The sequence below is a fragment of the Citrus clementina genome, unplaced genomic scaffold, assembly GCF_000493195.1.
Source record: "Citrus clementina cultivar Clemenules unplaced genomic scaffold, Citrus_clementina_v1.0 scaffold_4, whole genome shotgun sequence".
Taxonomy (NCBI): Eukaryota; Viridiplantae; Streptophyta; class Magnoliopsida; order Sapindales; family Rutaceae; genus Citrus; species Citrus x clementina.
Window position 1 is genome coordinate 3,464,702 of NW_006262274.1, and position 23,615 is coordinate 3,488,316.

Sequence of the window (23,615 nt, forward strand, 5' to 3'; positions counted from 1 at the left end):
TTTTTAATTGCCCATTTGCTTTCATTGCACATTAATATTAAGATTTACGCTTCAAAAATTATAAATTTAGACAGTAACTAACTTCAGTCGTGTTAAAATATCTAATAATTCAATAATATAGTAATAGACCAAACCAACAAAGCTGGCAATCAGATGAGATGGAACAAGATTTGTCAATCCTAGTCCCGTCCTGTTTATGCAAATGAGATTAAAAAAAATGTTCGATTTCGGTCCCTTTATTTTTTTTTTTGGGACAAAAATATGTCTCAATCCCGTCCCAAACGGAATGGGATCCTCCAACAGGAAAAATTATCATCCCTACAGACCAGGCAATACTCAGTTGGAGGATGAGACCAAGTTAGTTCTAAGTGTCAATTGATAGTTGATAAACCCGGGTCCTACTCATAACTCATATTTTATTAAAAATCATAAAATATATACTATTTTAAATAATTATATTAACTTTAAACATTTAAAATTAATATTTTCATGTCTAATATCATTAAAATAAATTATAAAAAAAATATACAGAAATAATATTATAAAACATAAAATGTAGGCATAAAAATCTAAGATAAAAAATCCAACTTGAGTGTCTAAAAATTATATCCAGACAGAGTCCGGGAATTGCCATACCCAGGCAGGAACTGGGTTTTACCATCCATAGAATTTACAATATAATTTATGCACTTTACTTAGTCACATCTACAAAAAAATAATAAGAAGAAGAGAGTATTGATATATCCTTATATTTCTCGACTTTACTTTATTAGACATTATTTTATCTTCCCTGACTTCACGGGTTTGGCTTAATAATCTTCAAGCAGTTTCTTTGTTTGCCCATTCAAGTTTAAATCTTAGGGAGATAGAAGTTAAAAATTTAATTTAGACTTTGGTCGTCTTTCTATATTAAGCTTAAAACAATAGATTAATTATGAAAATGGGTTTATCAGTTATGTATATGATTATTAAAATAGGTTTGTCGGTTATGTGTATACTGTATACTACATTAAGAATAAAGAAGAGGTGTCAACCAAATTAATTAAAGAATTATTGGTCCCAATATATAGCCTCTTTAGACACTCTTTTTTAATACAAGAATAACTTGTATAGTTAAGTACTAGTGGAAAAATGTTGCCACGTCAAAGTGAAAAAAAAAAAAAAATCTCAATGTCTTCACAAAACAACAAACTTAATTGTAGAATGAAGATGAAGGTTATTGTATTAATGATTCAACTTGTGCTTAACACTTTCTTTGAGTGCTTAAAAACTTTAAATCCACATCTGAACACCCCACGTGTCAATTACAAGTGGCTTTTGTTTATAATAGAGGGATTCACTTAACGAAAAAAAATTGAATTATAATAATATTATATAATCTTATTATTATTTGACATTGATTCGTATCCACCTTATAAGTAAAACGTTAAAACATTTACAAAACATCGAGGAAAAGAGCCACCTCTACTCTTCTCTCAAATTGGACAAAGGGGCGACGATGGTAATATTATACACCGTACACTAATTTTGTTGTACATTATAGTGTATTAATAATAAAGTTTTTATTTTCATCTGACTAAATGAAATTCATTAATAAAATAAATTTGAAATATCCATCTTTAAAAACAGTGGGAATGACCACCGACGTGAGCAAATCTTAAAAGTGCAATTTTTTTTTCTCTTTTCTTTTCTTTTCTTTTAACTGGTCAAATAGGCGTGATTTTTATTTTTTATTTCTGAAGAAAGATAGGTCGTGACTTGGTGACAAAAAGGTACAACTTTTGAATGTCTAGTCATAATAATGTACACGTGGGCCTACGTGTTTAGGGTTCAGCTCATGGATATGGCGAGGGTAATGAAGAGGCATGGTGGTTTTTATATAGGGTTAATTTTGTCCTACATTCAACTGTTTCAACATTTTTCGCCACGCATCTATATGTTTTGAAAATACTCACTCCACACCCAATTCTGTTAATTTGACCGTTTATTCTAACGGTCAAAAGATAAATTTGAAAATTCATATCCTAAATATTATTTGATGATGATAAATTAAATTTATTTGATAATTTAATTAATGAAATTATTATTAATTGTCTTTAAATAAAATTTTTTAATGTAAACATTAATTATTAAATTAATATTTTATCTCATTTTATTTTTCTCTAATTCAAGATAAGGGGTATTTCGGATATTTACTTAAATTTTAAATAGCTCCGTTAAACATAACGGTCAAATTAACGAAATTGGGTGTGAAGTGAGTATTTTCGAAATATATGAATGCGTGGCAAAAAATGTTGAAACAGTTGGGGGCAGGACAAAATTAACCCGTTTATATATTTTTATTCTGGGGCTAAGGGCATGATAAAAAAGACGCATCATTATCCATTCATTAATTCTTGTATCCTTTTAATTTCATTTTCAATGGCCTTGCCGACACTAATGGAATGACAAAATGACCATATATACTTTCACCTGCTGCCGTTAACATTTTATTTTTCCTCCTAAGTTTTGTATGAAAATTGGAAAATTTTGAATTACTTACTAATAGTCTCGTGGACGACCTTGTTAATCACTATTAAAAATGGCTTTCTTTATTTGTTTTTTTAATGTTTACACCGTTACTATTATTACTTGATATAACGATGATAAAAGTAGCTTAAAAATAAATTTTAAATATTTTAAGAAAAAATATACTTTATTTAAACTATTAAAAAAAATCACTCACATCATATTAAAGTAAATTGAATCTCTTTTCACTAAATTTGAGAACAGATGTGAAAACTATCTATTTAAAGGTTCAATTATAGTACAATATGTTATACCTCGCCACTCATAAAATTTTCAATATATTTTTAAATTTTGAGTAATATTTTTTATTTTCTTTAATTTAATAATAATGTCATATTTACGAACTATTGATTAAACTATTTTTTGTATAAATCAATCAAATATTACATGATTAGTTGAATAAAAATAAATTATGTGAGATATGTGATAATTTCATTCAATCACTCATATAATGTTATATTAATTTGTATAAAATAATTTATATAATAGAATTTTTAACTGTATCGTTCCTTTGGTTTTTTTTTTTTTATAATTGAAGTCAAATGCATATATAACTTTAACTTTATTGTGTCTACCAACTTGCCACAACGACAACATCATTGATATGACGAACACAGACTGTCTGGCTTGGTCCCGTCCTAGTAATACATTGTTTAAAAAAAAAAAGAAAAAAAAGAAAAGAAAATAGTAATAATTATTTTATCATCCAATCTCTTTCTTTTCTGTTAAGAAAAAAAAAAGAAAAGAAAAGAAAAGAAAAATAAAATAATGTGCTTTACTATAAACTCCGTCTTCTTGCTCTTCCCCATTTTGGAACTCCGTGCTAAGAATCCACCGAATCATGTAATAATGCAACGCTAATCACGCTCTTTCCACGTGACCACCTTCCACATCACTCTCTCGTCTTCACTATCTGTACCAAGTTCGAAGAGCGAGGCCTCCAAGAGTCCAAGACCAAGCCATCTCTCTCTCTCTCTCTCTCTCAATTCAGTTGCAGAAAATCAAGGGAGCGAGATCTCTCTTACACCATCCATCAATCCATCGCGTCAACGAACTCCAACCACACGCTCCAATCGAATCGATCCACGTAGTACGACTATGAAGACGGCTGCCTCCAATTCCAATGCCATTAACCACCCTCTCCTTGCTTTCGAACACAAGCGGTATTATCCTTCTTCTCCTTTCCCGTACTACCTAGTACCTCCTCTCGCCACGTGTCCTCCCCCTCCTCTTTCTCATTTTTCATTTATTTATCTCCAAAGCATTTATTTTAGTTTTAGCACGCAGGTCGATCGCTACGTGTTCGTGTCATCCTGTGATGTGATGATTTTGACTGTTTTGACTTTGATTCGTGCTTAATTATTGAAAATTTGCGACAGATTTTGCGTTTCCGAATTGGATTCGCTTTTTGTAAGTTAAAAAAATAAATTTCAAATGCGTCGATCACGTTGATTTATACGCAACTGTGTTCATATTGATGCATTATGCGCGCATTTACGAATTCTCATTTAATGTGCAATTCTTGGAGAAATCTTGATTAGAACCCCCCCTCCCTTTCTGGTGATTGATCTGGATTTGAATTGGTCACGATTTGATTGGATTTTATTAGGATTAATTTAGGTTTTTGGGTGGAAAATGTGGTGCTCTCATTGTGAACTTGAGTTTAAGTGAATGTATTATGCAATGGCGAGTGATTGGGGAAATAGAATTGTGGTTTTGAGTGGAATATGTTGTTGTCTACTGTGAATCAGCAATCTTTGGAGGCGGATGACAGGTAATTTGTGTTGGCTGCTGTTTTAAAACTTTTCTGTTGTTCGGCTTGTCATTGATGGTTTGGGTTTCTTGATGCTGTTATGAGTATTTGATTAATATTTTAGCATGAAGTGTTATGTTGTCAATGAGAAGGTTCTTTGAATTTGGGATTTAATAGAAATTTATTTTGGTTTTGACAGGGATGTTTATGGATTTGCAGTGAGACCTCAGCATGTACAAAGATACCGAGAGTATGCTAATATTTACAAGGTTTTCTTCATTCCAACTCTAACGTAGTTGTTTTCAAGTTCATGATCTTATTGTCTCTGTTGATTGTCGAGACGTTCTTGATGAAGAGACCGGAAAAGAAATTTCCAAGTGATATGTTTATTTTGGTCTTTGAAATAATGGGTGAATGATTTGTTTGATGAACGAAAAAATGAAAAACATCAGAGGGTTGCAGACCAATTACATGTTTGCACACGGGAGTGAACCATTTGGTTTTAATGAGTCATATTTGATGGGAGTTTCTGATTGCAAAGTATAATTTTCTCCTGTTGTTCAGAAACCAAATTGAATTTTCAGAAAATTGTATTTTTGAGAAGAAAATAACTGATTTTTTGCTTTTAATGCATGATATTAGGAGGAAGAGGAAGAAAGATCAGATAGGTGGAATAGTTTCTTAGAAAGGCAATCTGAGTCAGCTCAATTGCCTATAAATGGTTTATCTACAGAGGGAAATAACAACGCATTGCGCACAGAAGCTAAGGGGGAGGAGGTGGGTGATAGTCTGGAGAAGGTTATTGAGGTAGACGATTCAAGTGTCAAGAAGCCTGGCTCAGATAGTTCTTCTGAAAATGCCACGGAAAAGGAGGAGATATTGTCAACCACTGAGAAAAAAACTCATAGGATTATAATATGGTCTGAGATTAGACCATCACTCCGTGCCATTGAAGACATGATGAGTGTTCGTGTAAAGAAGAAAGGAAGTATTCCCAAAGGTGAACAGACTGGAAGAGGGAAGCCATCACCTCCTTCCGACGAGTCTAAGTCCTTGAAGGGAGCTTCAGAGGAGGATTCTGATGATGAGTTTTATGATGTGGAGAAGTCAGACCCGACTCAAGATAGTCCTTCACATGATAGTGTGAGTGCCTCTGTCACTGGCGCTGTTGCCATTGATGCCACTACCCTACAGTCTTTATTCCCTTGGAAAGAAGAGTTGGAGGTCCTTGTTCGTGGGGGACTGCCCATGGCACTTCGAGGAGAGGTATGTATTGTACTTTTGGTCCTCTCTCTCTCTTACCTCCAGTGAAGTTTAGGTTCAGATGATAATTTTTTTAACTGTTCGATTCTTACAATCTCAGCTTTGGCAAGCCTTTGTGGGTGTGAGGGCGCGTCGAGTGGACAAGTACTATCAAGATCTACTTTCTGCAGAAAGTAATTTTGGCAATAACATGGAACAACATAGCTCGCAGTCCGACAACGACAGCAAGAGCTCAACCAAAGATTCTGTATGTCTGCCAGAGAAATGGAAGGGGCAAATTGAGAAGGTCAATATCTAATTTCTGTGCCCAGTATATTCAGTTCTTTCATGCTGTGTTCATTAATTTGAAACTATCCATACTGGCTCCCCACTGCCCTAACTTTCATATTGGATACGAATGCAGGATTTGCCTCGAACATTCCCGGGTCATCCTGCTCTAGATAATGATGGTAGAAATGCTTTGAGACGGTTACTCACAGCTTATGCTCGTCATAATCCCTCTGTTGGGTACTGTCAGGTATTTTGTTTTCTAGTGGTATTGTGTTTCCTTATGTCATGCTTATGGTTTTTCAATGTCATTGGCCAGACGGGAAAGGAATCATTCTATAATTTTGTGATACTTGCAAGATATTGCTTCTTCTTATTGTGTACCTCATGCATGATGCTGACAACTTTAATTCAATTTTTTTTTTTGAGGGTGAAATTGAAATTAAAATTGAAGTAATTTGAATTTTACCTAATTTTCATGACATGAGAAATGAATAAAATGAAGTATATATGTGCTTTTTTATGGCTTTTTAATAGAAATAAAGTTATTACCGTTTCTTATAAAAAAAAAGTTTACATACGGTTCATGCACTAGCTGGTAAAGAGGGTTTTTTCAATTGATGTGGTTCACTAGCAAGTAATAGGCTTATTATATCACTTGGTAAAGTTGAATACATATCACAAGGGATTTATTGCACGACTTAATGGAATTTAAGTATATTTGTATCTGGTTTTTTCTGAAACGTGGAAGCTTGTTTGAGATTGTCTGACCCAGTTGTGTGCACTAGCAAATCCCAATCAAGGCTTGTATTGGTTCTTTATCATTGATGTTAGTAAATAGCAGCCACATGTTTTTAAATTATAATCATTAGTGATGTGCAGCTCCTTTTATGAAAATTTGAAAATTTGAATTATGAATTGAAGATTTCAATGTGACATGAAGCTTCTATATTCTGCTAAAGGAAATTTCTTCATTTACAATAATTTAAAATTACTTTAGTTGGTGCAGTAACAAAACTTTTTTACTTCAGAAGCGTTCTGTGTAATCATTATAATAAACTGTTGGTAACTATCTAGCTAATTATTCTCTTTGTGTGCAGGCCATGAATTTCTTTGCTGCCTTGCTGCTACTTCTGATGCCTGAAGAAAATGCCTTCTGGTAGGTTCAGGAACTTCATTTATATATATTCAATTTATCATTAACTTCTTTGGTCTCTTGCTGGAAGTATAGATGATGTTATGCTAAATTTCCCTCTCTTTTGTTTTTTGCATTCCTAGGATCATATTTATAGCAGCGGCTGTTTTATTGTATATGCTTTTCTAAAATAATAATAACAACATCCTTGTATGATCTGATATGGACTGAACTTATAATTATAAGTTCATAAATCATGAGTATTCCCTTTTTTTTATAAATTTTTTACCAGTTGGTAAGAAAGATTTTGAACTGATAAATAAATTCATTATTGCCTTCAACTGATTCTAATTTATTGTAAAATTTTTAGGGCGCTGATGGGCATTCTTGACGACTATTTTGATGGCTATTACTCGGAGGAAATGATAGAATCTCAGGTAACATTTCCAATGACTCCATTTACCTTTTAGCCGTTTTCTGTATTTGTGCTTTTTCCTCAAAGAAAACATTAATGAGGTGGAAGAAATCACTCAATTACCGATGGGTATCTGATGAATCTTTTTATTTGTCAGGTTGACCAATTAGTTTTTGAGGAGTTGGTGCGCGAGAGATTTCCTAAATTGGGTTTGTTTATCTTTTATCATTGTTCTTGCATATTCTCAAGCACTCTCTATTTATGAAAGTGGATGGTTGTTTTCTGACATCACGCTAATACCTGGTGCAGTCAATCATCTCGATTACCTTGGAGTACAGGTGGCATGGGTTACTGGTCCGTGGTTCCTTTCTATTTTCATGAACATGCTTCCCTGGGAAAGTGGTCAGGTTTTATGCTGTATCTTTCATGAATTAACCTTTCATCATAAAATTGGAATTTAAAAAAAAATGTGGCTTGGTTTAACTTTTGCATGTTGGTAATGTAGTTCGCATCGCTGTACTTTAGCAAGTTCATTCTTCCATATAATCTGATGGACTCCCCCCTTTTGCAGTTCTTCGCATCTGGGACGTGCTTCTTTTTGAAGGAAACAGGGTCATGCTTTTCAGAACCGCACTTGCTTTGATGGAATTATATGGTACTGGGTAAAAGCTTCCAAGTTTTTGGATCATATCATGTGCTATGAAACATGAACAGAAACCTTTTGGCCAGTTTACTTTATGAAACTTACTTTCACTCAGTTTCTTGTAGGCCCTGCATTAGTTACAACTAAGGATGCTGGAGATGCAGTTACTTTGCTACAGACTCTGGCTGGCTCAACTTTTGATAGCAGTCAGCTTGTATTGACTGCTTGCATGGGTTACCAAAATGTGAATGAAAACAGATTAAAGGAGTTGAGGAACAAGCATCGACCGGCTGTAATAGCTGCTGTTGAGGAAAGATCAAAGGGCCTTCTAGCTCGGAAGGATTCTCAGGGACTAGCATCTAAACTATATAATTTTAAGCAAGACCCTAAATCAATGCTGATAGATCCAAATAAAGGAGTACAACTGGATGATCCACAGACAAATGGTAATCTATCTCGTTCAGAATCTGGATCCACAAATGCAGATGAGGTTCTTATTAGCCTAACAGGAGATGGGGAGATAGATTCGGTTCCAGATCTTCAAGAGCAGGTTTGTTATATGCTTTCTCCTACTTTTGAGCATAATATCTTCATCATTTTAGAGTTATGAGATCAAACATCCCATTATTCATGTCCTAATACCTGCGAAGGATGTTTTAGTATAACATACCATATGATACACACAATTTTGAGCTGAGATCAGTACATTTATAGCTGGCATTAGATGGTAAACTAAAGTGCTTCTATTACAATATACACTGATTTGTAATACTTGGTCTACATTCTACTTGCAGGTGGTATGGTTAAAGGTCGAATTATGCAGGTTGCTGGAGGAGAAAAGATCTGCTTTACTTAGGTTGGTGCCTTCTAAATGCTGTATGAGAACCTGTATTGATGCAAGTACACTCCAGTCATTATATACTTTGTTTATGTTTCTCGTGAAAATAAAAGGAGAAAAGGAACAGAAACCTTGTACAGAGGCTGACAATATATTGAGTGCATAGGTTCTTCTGTTTTGATGGTTGCTGCTATACCTGTCTATTCTCAGATAATTGTTCATATGATAGCTGTTCATTGTTGTATACTTCAATCGATATGATCTGTTGTACAAGTTCTTCACAATTCAAAACCAAGTTTCTAAGAAATTTTGCCTTGGTCTGCATATGTATTTGTATGCAATTGGCCACATGAAACTCGTTTATTCTCTTTGCCCGCTAAGATATTCTATATCACTCAGTCTTTGATAGTCACTCTATAAGGAAATGGAATTCTTTTAGTCCCAAGTACTTTGCAGCTGAAATTGAGTTAAAACCTGGAGATGGAAAATGAGTGAAAGATGGGTAACTCCTGATGATTTGCATCTGCAGTCTGTTATCAGCCCTATGAAAGTTGTTTATTCTTCCACTCTAGCTAGGATATTCTATTTGGATGCCCCAGCATAAAGGTTACCTGAATCTTTGATATTCACTTTGTAAGGAAACAGAATTCTTACATTCCACGTTCTTTTCAGCTGAAAGTGGGTTAAAAAAACTCTCTTCTCCTCAAACTAGTGCAATCTGGAACGAAATAGTTGTTGCAAATGAATTATGGATTTCCTTCAGTTAAATATGTTCCAGTTGACTATTGTCCTTCAAATCCTTTCCCCTTGTCTCTTTCTTTCATGTGGCTGCTGCCTGTAATGGAGTGTTCTATGGAATGAAAGAGGGGACACCATAATCTGTTGCAGATTATAAGGTAGCAGTTGCGAGTTCAAAAAGTTCAACAACCTCATCAATTAGAAGTACTTATACTTAGTTTAAATTCAGACATCTCGATGTATCCTGAGTATAAAAAATCTTGAACAAGAAGACTAGTGATTATTGCGTTAGATGACATTCTATTCTAGTAACAAAGAACAGTCCCCTAATGTTTCTTCAGTCACTGGAATTTGATCTAGCAGTTGCTTTAATTTTCATTAGCGGAATACTTTTGTTCTTAAATCATTCAAGATTAGTGTTTCTAGTTTTACATCACTAATGTTCTTGTATCTTTCCACTTTTTGTCAGAGCTGAGGAGCTGGAGACAGCTTTGATGGAGATGGTCAAGCAGGATAATCGGCGTCAATTAAGCGCGAGGGTATGTCCAATGCCTGTGCATCCATGTGGGAGTACTTGTGCTTGCTTGCTCGTATATATGCATGTATTGTGATGAGGGGTTGGATATCGTAATTGTGTTTTTATTAGTTAAATCAGTTGTTATAATTTCATGTATTTGGTATAAATTAGTCACATTAAGACAGTTTCCATCTAGTAGGTAGTTTCCATCAGACATTTATATCGCACACTTAATTTCTTCTTGTCATCAACAGGTTGAGCAGTTAGAACAGGAGGTTTCTGAGCTTCGGAGGATCCTTGCTGACAAACAGGAACAAGAAAGTGCCATGATCCAGGTATTGTTTTTGGTCCACTTTAGAATGTCTACTTGAAGAAGAATAAACTTATCTGGCGACTGTTCTGTCATGATAATTTAGAGACTGGTTCAAAATTTTTAAGGTCTTGATGCGGGTAGAGCAAGAGCAAAAGGTAACAGAAGATGCTCGCAGATTTGCTGAACAAGATGCAGCAGCTCAAAGATATGCTGCTCAAGTGCTTCAGGTATTTCTTTATTTTTGGAGATCCTGACTTTGCTATTTGATGGAAAGCAGTTAAATTTTTTATCTGGGGTTCGCAATATGAATCCTATTCAGCTATATTCTAATATGCAGAGTCATATCTATTAGCAAAGAGCTTTACAGCTCTGTACACTCTCTACCATCCATCATTTTACTTTTGTGGTCTGTCATTCTTTTTAATATAATTTATCTCTCTTTCTTTTGCTTTCTTGTACTGAATGTTAAAAACAGTCAAGTCTTTCTTTAGTGCTGTTTACTGGGCATATCTGTCTTTGTTGTACTAGCTGAAATAACTCTCTTGATCTAGCTGGCTTCTTGTAACATGATCTCATTCTGAAATATTCTTTGGACACAACCTATTGTGGTTTTGTTTTCATGTGGGTTGATAGAAATAACATTCACATGATTTAGTGAACTAGTTAATGGCACTGCAGCTTTGATATAAGCTGTTTGCAATATTTTGTAGATATGTTTTAGTCTCCTTGGCAGATTAGAAAACCTTCTGATACAAAATATATATTTGTGCAGGAAAAATATGAAGAGGCCATTGCTTCACTTGCTGAAATGGAGAAGAGAGTGGTTATGGCTGAATCAATGTTGGAAGCTACCTTGCAATACCAATCCGGCCAAATCAAAGCACAGCCTTCTCCACGGTGTGTAATCAATCTTTTCCCGTATCTTGACTGTTTTTGCCTTGCTGGAGTTCTATTCTTCTTGTCAAAACTTAACTCATCACTATCCCTTATATTTCTTCTTATCATATTCTATATTCTATTTGATGATTTGCAATGGTATTTTGTTACTTACCTTTATAATTTGCCATTCCCTATTTTTACATCTTAATTGTTTGATCTCTTTATATCAAAACCCCCAACCTTGCTTCCCGGAGATCAAAATGTCAGAAAGATGCTCACTTACAAAGTGCAGATTACTGGTTTACAGGCATTTAATGTAATACATGAATATTGCCTCTATGGTTGAAAGCTGTCTTCTAATAATTACAAGTGTGCTTTGTAGATCACCACATCCAGATTCATCAGCACGGAGCAATCAAGAACCCACACAAGAAGTGCCTGGAAGAAAGATTAGTTTACTTGCTAGACCATTTGGACTTGGTTGGCGTGACCGTAATAAGGTGTGTTTTTCTTATGCTGCCTATAGCATTTGTTACTCTGCTGTAGTACATTGTTGCATGCGATTTCATGGTGCTGGATGGGCTTGCTGACCATTGATAGAGTAGATTATAATGGCGCTAGTTCATTTAAATTGATTCAACATATGAAAGGGTAAATATTGCTCATTTTTAACGTATGTCCTTGGCTTATTACATGTTTTTTAACTGATTGAAATTTGATTGGATACAACAGGGAAAAGCTAATAGCACTGATGGGCCAGCAGATGTCAAGCCTGTGAACGAGGCACAGAGTCCAAGTACCAGGTCTGTGAATGATACACCAAGCACCAAGGCACCAAACGAGACACAGGGTCCAAGGACCGAGCCTCTGAACGGGGCACCGACTCCAAGCACCACCGAGCAGAAAGGAACAGATGGTGTTGAAGTACAAGAGTAGATAAACACAGGTCTATTATAATGATGCATCCACATATGTCCGCCGTCGGGCCCAATTCTTATATTTTATTGCCCTGGTAGATATATTCCTGTGAAAGCTGAGGTTGAGCGTAGGAAATAGTGTGTTTGCCTGTAATTTTTGACTAGTGAACAAATATAAAGTTCATATCCATTTATTGTTCCTTTGTTCGTTAAGTAGCAATAAAAATAGTTTTTAGGTGAGCAGAAAATGTAAGAAAATACAAGAGTTCAATAGTAAAGCAATTGTACAATCTTTTCTCTTATTTTTCATATCAATATGTACAGTCCCTATGTTACCTTATTAACCTCTCATCCGTATGAAGGTGCCACAATGGCACGGTCGTTTTACTAAGGCCCATAAGGTTTGCGTGTCTGGCCAGTCTTGGCCCGGGCCCAAAAAATGTAGGCCCAAGAACGATTTAAAGAATTATTCTGATGTTTTGTTTGTTCTTCTTTAGGCAAAACATCGGAGGAGTCTGATCTAAATTTTAAACCCATATATATAAATCATACGTAGTACTTGCATCTAATAGAAGAAAGTGCACGCCAGTTAAAGTCAAAAAGAAGGGGCGACCACTTGATAAATTACCAACATATATATATATATATATATATATATGTTGGCATCTACACCAACAAACATATATTTATACTCCTTAAACGAGAGCCGGTTTCTTTGTAGAAGGAATTTAGATACAGAGCTCCAATGTCAATAGTACATACAAAAAGAATTTGTTGGGAAATATGACAAGAGAATGAGCTAGAAAGCGAAAGGAACAAAGAAAGGGGGGCAAGGAAAAAAAAAAAAAAACACCCTCCTAGCCACACACTGGGGGTTTGAACATTCAACCTGCTATCTGGAAGTAATGCAAAATTTGATAAGCAGGCACCATCTCATGCACAGTTAAAAGCTGTATAATGCCGACCTTCAATGCAAGGACCTCTACAAATACCCATTTAGAGAAAACATCCTGGAGTGGTGCTGCCACGAACTGCATAGAAACAGTTTTTTGTGATGGGCTTAGTGCGATTCCAGTCTATTGCATAATTCTGTTTCACTGCTTCACTGTTCCCTTCGGATTCTTGGAGTTGAAGAGCCTGTGCGTGAGCTCTGGACAGGCTGGGATTCAGGATCATACTTTTGACAAGCAAGATAGGTAAGGGCGGTGACTACATCAGCTATGAGCGGCCGCATATTAGGCTGTTCCTGAACACACATTGCAGCAACAGCTAGAGCTTGATATAATCCCCTCACTGGATATTGGCCTTGAAGTGTTGGGTCAGCCATCTGTGAGAATTTCCTCCTATCTTTAAACAAGGGCCGGGCCTGCAACATCAAAACAACTTTATCGAAGGATTCGTATATTTGGGAAACAAATTACTTCCTCTACCGCTACTTTCATGCATTGTGGAAATTCTGCTAGCCAAGAAAAGGTATCTACTAGGGAGAAACATTTATAAGTAATTTGACTACACAAACTTCACCACTGAAGAGGATAAACAATGCTGTTGGTGCCTCTCGTGACAGAGGGAAAAGATGCAAGTTAGTTTACTACAATAGGTTGTCGATTCATGAATTTTATTGAATTTATTTCAGTCTCATAAGAGATGATGTCAAAAACAAAGTCATTAGAGAAAAGACAGAACTGTTACCCATGCAACTAGATTGTGTTCTCCAGCAGCCCTTGTATTGTCAATGGCTTTTCTACCGGTAATAATCTCTAGAAGAACAACTCCAAAGCTATAAACATCAGATTTCAGAGTAAGCTGACCAGTCATAGCATACTCTGGTGCACAATATCCATACGTTCCCATCACTCTAGTAGATACATGAGTCTTATCCCCAACAGGACCCAATTTAGCTAAACCAAAATCAGATAGCTTTGGATGATAACCTTCCCCAAGTAAAATGTTTGAGCATTTCAAATCGCGGTATATAACAGGGGGATTAGCTTTGTCATGCAAATACTCCAAGCCTTTTGCAGCACCTGCAGCTATTCTCATTCTTGTAGTCCAGTCCAATCGTTTCTTATCTGGTGGTAGGTCTGAGACACAAACAAGCAACAAGAGAAGTTGCTGAATTGGGGAAAAGATGCCATATGGAAGCTTGGATAAAGCAGAATCACGAAATAAGCAAATAGATTCTATGACCTCTGCCTCAGATTACTAGAATGAATTTTTAAGAATCATATACTGTAATGTGTTGTTTTTAACAGCAGTATTGGCAACTGATTGCTACCTGTAATTCCTACGCATAGAACTAGAACTGGATAAAACTGGATCATCTGTTTTATAATTTACCACAATTCATTTTGTAATACTGGATTATTAATATAAAAGAGTATCAAACGTTGTAAGTGTAGCGTGACAATAAAATCAGATTGATTGAAAAAAATTTTACCTGCAGGATTTCTTTAACCATGGAAACCTTTTAAAGAAATAGTAATTCTTGTGCTAAAACCTTTTTCGAGGCAACGCCAAATTTATGTGGAATGAGACACTTTTAGAGGCCCAAATGCTAGTCCACAAATATGGACATGCAAATAACAGTACTTCTTACTACCAAATGAATGAGACTTAATGCTATACATACCATGTAGATGGTCTTCCAATGATCCCAATGGCATGTATTCATAGACCAACAGTCTCTGATCCCCATCGGCACAATAGCCAATTAAGTTTACAAGATTGGGATGGTGAAGTAGACTTAACATCAGCACTTCGACAAGGAATTCCCTGTTCCCTTGTAGTCCATTACGATCAAGTTGCTTGATAGCTACAACCTATGGCAAAGCAAACAACATCGTTTATGTCTTACCACAAGACTATATCATACGGTTAAATCATTTAAAAAACATTAAATGCTACATAAATAATATCAATTAAAACTCTTTCTATTGAGAGAAACTAACCGTGTAAGTTTTGAGCTTATCAAAGTTTTTACTACATTAAAAACAGAACCTCAGTTCTCTCTATTCTAGCAAAAAATATGAATAATTCATAATTGGGATCTTAAGTATTCCCCTTTCTGTGATTTGTGAGCCTCTCAAACCTGGCACAACATTTTACAGTCATTTGTATATTGATATATTGAAAAGTTAAACATGAAAATTGAATGCTGATTTGGACGTCATTCATAATCTTAGCTATCTGTACTCTTACCATTTTGTATTTAAGATGAAGAATCTGCTTGGGAATTCCATGTAAACATAGCATGTTTGGATACATTAACCATTAACATTCAAAAATTATATTAGACAATATACCCTTGGTGGAGTTGACAAGAGCAGGAGAAGAATAGAGTTGGCAGAGGATATAAATGAGGTTTCGGTAAAAAGTTTACTGAGAGTTGAAATATAAGCAGTAAGTTTAAATGCACATAATTTGGATCACATACAAATTACCATCCAGAATAAAAGAAGCACGGCGAGATAACCTGGAGCACGACAGAGAGGATGATAGATAAACTAGTATAACTGTGTAAAACATTTTTTGGAACCATTAAACTCTTATAAAGTTAACGAACCTGATTAGTACTCTCCAGTCTTCCTTTGTATACCCGGCCAAATCCTCCTTCACCCAACAGACAATCTGCCCTGAAATTCTTTGTTACTGCTGCCAATTCACGAAATGTAAATGTATGTGCCGCAATATGATCAGATCCTCCATCCTTAGAGGCCTCCTTCTTTACATCCACAGTAGAATTCACCTTCAATTTTTCTAAAGCAACGAGAGAACAAAAACTGTAATTAATAATACCAAACAGATTATGCAGTTATGCCCAAAAATAAAGCACCAATGAGTCAGCAAAGCTAAAAAGTTTTATCCACTTGCATCATAAAGGAAATGTTACTACGCCATCATTAAAGGCTTATGAACAAACAAGAATCACAAAAGACAAAAACGGCCAAGAAGGCTTGCAGCTTGGATCTTTTTTATTACTCAAAACAAAAGCAATATCCATAATTAATACCACATTGTGCTTCCATAAAAGCCATTTATTTAAAAGAAAAAAAATTTCTGAACAGAGAAGACTATATTAACTTCCCAAGGTAAACTAATTGCGCTGTTGCACAACAAATATTAATTAAACCTATTGTCTTGACTTAGAACTAGCTCTTTGGCTTTGGGATATGCAGGTTTCCAAAGTATGAAACAGGCAACAATTAAAAAAGAGTTGAATTGACACACGAAAAAATAAATAAATAAATAAATAACATGCCCAGCTTCTTTGCTCCGAAATTAACAGAAAACAAACAGAAGTCAGCTTCATCAACAAGTGTCCAAAGAATTACAACTTATAAACTAATTAAAATGCCCAAGACAAATCCTAATCACAACAATTAGAAAATGTCCAGAAAATAATCATTACCTAGGCACAATAAGACTAGGAAACATACCCAGATGGCTTAAACAATAATTAAACCAGAATCAATTAATAACATTTTTTTTTAAATCACATCCACAATATGTACACAGTAGATCAAAACATTATTCCAATCCCAGAAAACTCTGATCAAAACATTCACTTAACACACACACACACACACACACACATTAAGAACCTGTGGCATGTCCATATGATACAAATGCATGACAAAGAACTACATAAAAGACATAAACATTAGTGGGTTACAGAGTGAAAATTTGGAAAATAAAAAATAAAAAAAGATGGGTAAAGGCGTCTATAAAATTTAGCTCAGTCTTGTTGATGAAAAAAAGAAAGAAAGAAAAATAATTACCAGAAGTTGATGGGATCTGATCAATAGGCTTGTTATGATGCTTCTTCTTAGCATTTTTGCTTGATTTTCCAGCACATGGAAACCAACCCATGGCTTATTATAAATTTCTCTCTAAACCTTTAAAACAGTATCACCTACGAAGAGAGAACAAAGGCAGACCAAACACCCACTTTGGACATAAAGAGAGAGAGAGAGAGAGAGTGTGTATGTTTGTTAAATTTCTTACAGATGGCTTATTCTAGTATATATCTTTTCATTTGCAGTTCTGTCCTTGTGTCTTGGAAAATTATATTTACTACCTTAAACTGTTTGTATTTTTGTATTTGCCTCTTTTTGTAAATTATAATAGTCACAAGTTTTTGTTATTTGTCACAAATTGTTTGTTAATTTTTTTGTTAGAAAGGTACAATTATTTGTACAATGAAATTTTTGACATATATAATTAAAATTTTGGGACAAATAACAAAAATTTGCGATGGTTATAATATATAATATTTTTAATTAGTGTTTCATTTAATTTCATTATAATAGTTAATGCTTTCAATTAGTGTTTCATTTGATTTTAACAAAAAATAAGTCAAATTGAGTACTCAGTTTATGATGGTTTTTATTTTGAATATAATTCAATTTAATTTTTATAATATACATCGGCTTATCATATCTAGATTTATACAAGATATTACAATAATTTAAAATTAACTCACATAATTTAATGAAACAACTATTGGTCTAATGCATGATTTTTTACAATCATTTCATTTACAAATCATAATTAGCTTTATATCCTTGCTATTATTAATTTTTAAATAAAATAATCTTGCATATATAATATGGATATCGATTATTGAATGTGCAATTCATCTAAGAGAAACGTTTGTATGATTTTAAAATGTAAATATCACTAGAAGACAAAAATTGCACAACTCTATTGCACGAAAGGATGAAAAAATTATTCTTTAAATACCATTTTTTGTCTTTTAATATATTAAAATTTATTTATTTTTCTTGTCTTTTAATGATATCCGCATTAAAAACATGAAAGTAATCTTACTACAGCGGTACAACCACAAACCCGCACATATATTTTCAACTCTTTGAATCAAATAACTACTAAATCATATTTTCTAACTTCTTTTAATTTTAGTAAAGGCTTGTTTTACTTATTATTTTTAACGAGAGATCATATTTTATCATCTTATAAAAAAAATTTCTTCTTATTATGAATATGATTTGCTTTTAAATTTTTTATGACATAATGAGTAATTTAATTTGGGATATCACTAGATTTTTATAATATTTTTAATTTATTGCCCAGAATTTAAAACGTCCAACTCATACTAAATGCAATTTCAATCACTCTTCCTATGATTAAGGTATCCTTATAAATGTGAAGGGTTAAATAGAACAAAGATTTCAAGTGATAGTAATAGAGATGAAATATCATAAAATCGCATGTTAATGGGGTAAATTCATAAATACGTGAAAGTACAATACCAAAGACATAAATTTTTGTTTTGTCTGCTGAAAATTCCTTTATTACGAACCAAGCATCAAAATTGTCTGAACAATGCCTTCCACTCGGGCGTCACGTCACTTGGTTCTAAAGACTAGGGGCTAGATCTGTCTTTTCACATACCATTTTACCTTAAGACCGTTCAAGAAAAGTGCCCAAATTAAGAATATGCTTTAGAAATAAAATAAATAAATAAAACCAACAAATCTTGCCTTAACATTAATCTCAAATTCAATTATACAATGAATCTGGACGGAGTAAATCACTAATATATTCTTACAAAATTAAAATATAAAATTTATATCATAAATAATATGACACTATTAAATAATTATAATGTATTAAAGAATGAATATGAATTGTATTTAAAGAAAATTAATATATTACTGTGACACTAAAAAAATTAATTTAAACAATTTAATTTTAATATGTCTAGGGATCTTTTTATTTTTAATTAAGAATTGGGTTAAAATAATTATTTGGAATTGCGAAAAGAACCTATTTTGGCTGCCCCTTTGGGCGGTAAAATCGAGGCTTTTGAAAGAGCCGTTTTCGTCAATCCGTGTTTTAAGGGGATATTAATTAAAATTTAATTTATTGGAATAAAAATATTTTTCATAAATGTTTGTAAAACGCAAAACGGCAAAAGCCGTAATTTAACGTCATTTTAGCATTTTCAATTACATAGCTTTTAGTAAGAGAATCTAGAGTACTTGTCGGTTACACCAAAGAATGGTGCACCTGTCTATATGTGGGGCCCAATTAACAACCTACTACATTTTTAAAAAAAATATTTTGACCTAATGAATTATGTTAAGGATTTTAAGATTAGAGCTACACCGACGAGTAGTGGTTCCCTAGTTTTTATCATTTTATAAATTATTAATTTTTGACAAGGTAAGTCTTCATTAATGGTGGCTTACATTTGATGAGTTGTAATAGTTAATAACCCAACTCAAATTTAATTTTTCTATTAGAAGAGAGGGTTACCAATATCATCGATGTAATTTTGTCTCTTTATTTTGTTTGAACATAATCTATAAATAAAGATATAACTAACTTGAATTTTTTTTTTCCATTTCAATATAATCGATTAATAATTGTAGTAAAATAAAAATATTGAAATCTTTTAAATTTACAAATTGGATATACTTTTAAATATTTAAAAGAAAATTAATCTTACAGAATATAAAGACTAGAACCTTTATCGTCATAATTAAAATTTATAGTTTACTAATAATAATTTTTTATAATGAGATAAGCTCATCACTTTTTTTTAACATTTATTTTTTTCTTTTCTAGTATTATCTTACCATTTGCTTGCATTTGATAAGTTGTAATAGTTAATAATCCAACTCAAACCTAATTTTTCTATTAGAAGAGAGGGTTACCAATATCATCGATTGTAATTTGGTCTCTTTATTTTGTTTGAACATAATCTATAAATAAATATAAAACTAACTTGAATGTTTTTTTTTTCTATTTCAATATAATCAATTAATATTTATAGTAAAATAAAAATATTGAAATCTTTTACATTTACAAATTGGATATACTTTTAAATATTTAAAAGAAAATTAATCTTACAGAATATAAAGACTCGAACCTTTATCGTCATAATTAAAATTTATAGTTTACTAATAATAATTTTTTATAATGAGATAAGCTTATCACTTTTTGTAGACATTTATTTTTTAAAATATTATCTTACCATTTGCTCGCTATTTTTTGTCATCTACTTATATTTCTCATTACTTACAAATCTCATAATTTTCACTTTCTCTTATTACTAAAGATGGCTTAGAAGAAAAAAAAAATTAAAATGATAAAGATATGTTGTTAATGTTGGCTCAATAAACAAATCTAACTATTATAAGTTGATTAAATAAAATAAAATAAAATAAAATAAAATAAAAAAAGTTTTGGTTAGTGTATAAAAGCAAACCAGCTGGCACCCGCACCATTTCAATCGTCGATTGACTCGATTATATACATATATATATTTTATCCAACTTATAATAGTTAGATTTGTTTATTTATATATATATATATATATATCATCAATCAATCATATGATAAATGTATCCCATGTATTTTGGCTTTTCAAAGACAAAATGATGGTGCGAGTGCCAGCTGGTGCCAAAGGGATGCGGCTCTAATATCCAACAAAACAAACAATTATAGACTCTAGGGTCTAGACTCTTTCTTTCTTTCTTTCTTAATTTTTTTTTTTAATTTGGTGTATTTAAAATTTGTACACATGTATACAAAACTATATATAAAATAAAACAGCTGTAGGGGCAGCCAAATATTTCTCAAAAATGCCAAAACTTCATTTCCATAGCATCCAATTGAATGCGTTGCATGTTCTCATAATTCTTAATTTGTATTTGATTAATTAATTAGGCTACACTCAAAATATCTTTAAGGAAAATGCTTTAAATTTTTCAAAAACCCTGAGGATAATTTGGTCATTTTGTAGTTAAGGACTTATTCATAAATAAACGCAATGGCGTCTATCTATATAGATACTAAACGACGAGTCCTTCATAAATTACAAATATACGCTTCTCGTCACTGATGCCGTCGATTAACAAACGACTAGCCATCCATAAAATTAATATAAAAGACATAAATTGAACTCATCCAATTCCCAAATCGAAAACCCTAAACCCTATTTCACATTCACTCTCACTCGTAGATGGAGAATCAATATTTGAATCTCCTTGACAGAGCTTTAGGGCTCGACGGGCCGAGCGAGCCGTGGCCACTCAGCGGCCGAGTTGTGTTAATCGAGGACTGCGTCGAGACAAGCGGCTCGTTCGTGCTTCACCAGCTCGTAAAACGCTCTCTCTCTCCGACTTCATCAAATGTTATCATCTTCGTCGCCTTCGCCAACCCTTTCTCTCACTATGATCGAATCCTGCGTAAACTCGTAATTTCTCTATCATTTGATGTCTAAAAATCCGTTTTTTTTTTTCCTTTTTTAGTTTGTGAAATTTCTCTTAAATCCCGCGTGTACTAGGAATGTTAAATCTTATTAATCGGTATTCTCTAGTGCATGGAGTTGTGAAACTTTTTAGTGAATGGCATTTATGTTATTTGCTTATGGTGGTGTCTTAGGGATGCAATCTAGTGACACAAAGGGATAACAAGAGATTCATTTTCTTTGACATGCTTATGCTGCGGTGCCCAGGTGAGAAAATCAGGTAAAATTGTTCTTTCTGGACCTTAACGTTCGTGTTTATGTTGTTTTTATTTTCGTTGAATCGCGTTAATTGCTGCCATTTACAATTCATAAACCTGTTTTAATATGAAAAACATGGTATAGTTGTAGTTGTTGGTAGCATAGGTTTAGTATAATGCAGACGAGTTTTTTAGTATATTGATCAGTTTTTTTAGAAAATATCTTTTGATATTTATCAGACTGAGTTTTCAAAGTGATAGGACTTAGAAGAAAGACTAATATTTTTGAAGTGATTTTATCTCACCAGAATCTCCGTTTCTGTTGATGAATGATTAGATGTAGATAAAGGAAAATCCAGTGAAGGTGGACTTGTTTTGCTGTATGAGAAAATACTGAAAACTATATGTGGCTTACCGGGAGATAAGAAGGACTACGTTACTATTATGATGGATGATATTTCTCTCGTGGAGGTGGCTGCAAATGGTGGATCTGATTATGTCTTGGACTTCCTGCATTACTGCCACTCTTTGACATCCGAATTTGTAAGGCATAGTTGCAGCTATTTTCTGCTTTTTTACTTATTCCCATGCTTACTCTCATTTTGTCAAGTGCTGCTACTTTTTTGCTTATTCTCTATTCTTACTTTATTCCTGGCACAGGATTGTTCGTTAATCATGCTTAATCATGAGGATATTTATTCAAGTATGGAGAGGCCTACACTTATATTACAGATGGAGTATCTTGCGGACATCTTGGTTAAGGCAGAGCCTTTGAGCACTGGTTTGGCAACTGATGTGCATGGACAGGTGTGGTTGTCTGATTACTTTAGCTCTCAATGAACGAAGAAAAATTAATTTAGCTTGTGAAAATTAGTGTTTACTGGTGTTTCATACCTAGTTCACGGTTAAAAATTAAAATCTATTGAATGAGTACATTCTATTGTCTTATGTTGATTTTGAGAAGGCATATACATTTTCCCAGCTACAGTTTTATATTTTGTAATCTGCATTTGTTTATTTTTTCATAGACTCCGATAACATTTCTGTCTTGCAGTTGACGGTTTTAAACAAGGGAACTTCTCACAGGTTAGGGAGCTCAGGCAACAAGATACATAATTTTCACTACAAGGTCAAGGAAAACAGTGTTGAATATTTCTATCCTGGGAGCCGCGTCTGAGAATCATACAATTCCAATGCTCAATGGAAAATGGATTAATACAGATCCATAGGCAGATATGTAGTTACTGTCTGTGGAATCAGAAATTTCATGGTCACTAACCTTTTTATACGCGGCTTTATGTTGTTTTGTGGAGGAAGAAGCTTGTGATATCTATTGATAAGGGTTATAGTAGTGAAAAGAGATATCGTTCAGAAGAACTTACCGTGTTAATGGCAGGCTTGGGTTTTGGAATTTGAATACTTTATGTGTCACCCATTTATTGAATGGATGATGAATTTTATAATTTGAAAATTATTTGTTGCCGTCTTATGGAATAGATGAACGTCATAATTGTGGGGATTCGGTAAGCACAGCATTGTTTAAAACGGAAAGTTTTTCGATTGCTTCATTGGGTGTATATGATGAATCTCTCGTTGCCACGTGGAAAGCAAATGTTTTGGTCTCTCTCGCTGTGGTTAACGGCACTGTTAGGATGATGCATGCGACCGAACTGTAAGCTTATCCCCGTAGACAATGACTTGCAAAAGGCATCCAATAACATCGGCCAAGACATAAAAGTTGTGTAAAGTTCTGCCACGTCATTAAAGCGATGCCTTGGTGGACCCCGTTCCTCGGGCATGTTATACAAGCTGACTGTTGACCACCACCAATTCGATTCAGTTTTGTGTGGCTCAAATTAGTTTTGCATTGTCACCATGCTCAAGAAACT

The 23,615-nt window shown here is 33.6% G+C and overlaps 3 protein-coding genes across 3 annotated transcripts; 2 read left to right on the forward strand and 1 right to left on the reverse strand.

Annotated features, from left to right (window-relative positions):
- Positions 1 to 3,322: 3,322 nt before the first annotated feature.
- LOC18045282 (TBC1 domain family member 8B) lies at positions 3,323 to 12,536 on the forward strand. Its single transcript, XM_006436113.2, has 18 exons — positions 3,323 to 3,731; positions 4,521 to 4,590; positions 4,964 to 5,587; positions 5,685 to 5,870; positions 5,988 to 6,101; positions 6,952 to 7,010; positions 7,357 to 7,423; positions 7,559 to 7,610; positions 7,711 to 7,803; positions 7,973 to 8,056; positions 8,170 to 8,594; positions 8,839 to 8,900; positions 10,090 to 10,159; positions 10,392 to 10,472; positions 10,576 to 10,677; positions 11,223 to 11,347; positions 11,712 to 11,829; positions 12,062 to 12,536. Exons 1-18 carry the CDS (start codon positions 3,667 to 3,669, stop codon positions 12,263 to 12,265), a joined length of 2,601 nt encoding a protein of 866 aa, XP_006436176.1. The 5' UTR covers positions 3,323 to 3,666; the 3' UTR covers positions 12,266 to 12,536.
- Positions 12,537 to 12,916: 380 nt separating this feature from the next.
- LOC18045283 (probable serine/threonine-protein kinase PBL7) lies at positions 12,917 to 17,226 on the reverse strand. Its single transcript, XM_006436115.2, has 5 exons — positions 17,028 to 17,226; positions 15,812 to 16,005; positions 14,879 to 15,068; positions 13,939 to 14,330; positions 12,917 to 13,612 (listed from the first exon to the last, which is right to left on the reverse strand). The coding sequence occupies exons 1-5, from the start codon at positions 17,116 to 17,118 to the stop codon at positions 13,349 to 13,351; spliced, it is 1,131 nt and encodes a 376-aa protein (XP_006436178.1). The 5' UTR covers positions 17,119 to 17,226; the 3' UTR covers positions 12,917 to 13,348.
- Positions 17,227 to 21,175: 3,949 nt separating this feature from the next.
- LOC18044743 (elongator complex protein 6) lies at positions 21,176 to 23,546 on the forward strand. Its single transcript, XM_006436116.2, has 5 exons — positions 21,176 to 21,475; positions 21,664 to 21,736; positions 22,064 to 22,269; positions 22,387 to 22,533; positions 22,781 to 23,546. The coding sequence occupies exons 1-5, from the start codon at positions 21,242 to 21,244 to the stop codon at positions 22,901 to 22,903; spliced, it is 783 nt and encodes a 260-aa protein (XP_006436179.1). The 5' UTR covers positions 21,176 to 21,241; the 3' UTR covers positions 22,904 to 23,546.
- The last annotated feature ends 69 nt before the right edge of the window (positions 23,547 to 23,615 follow it).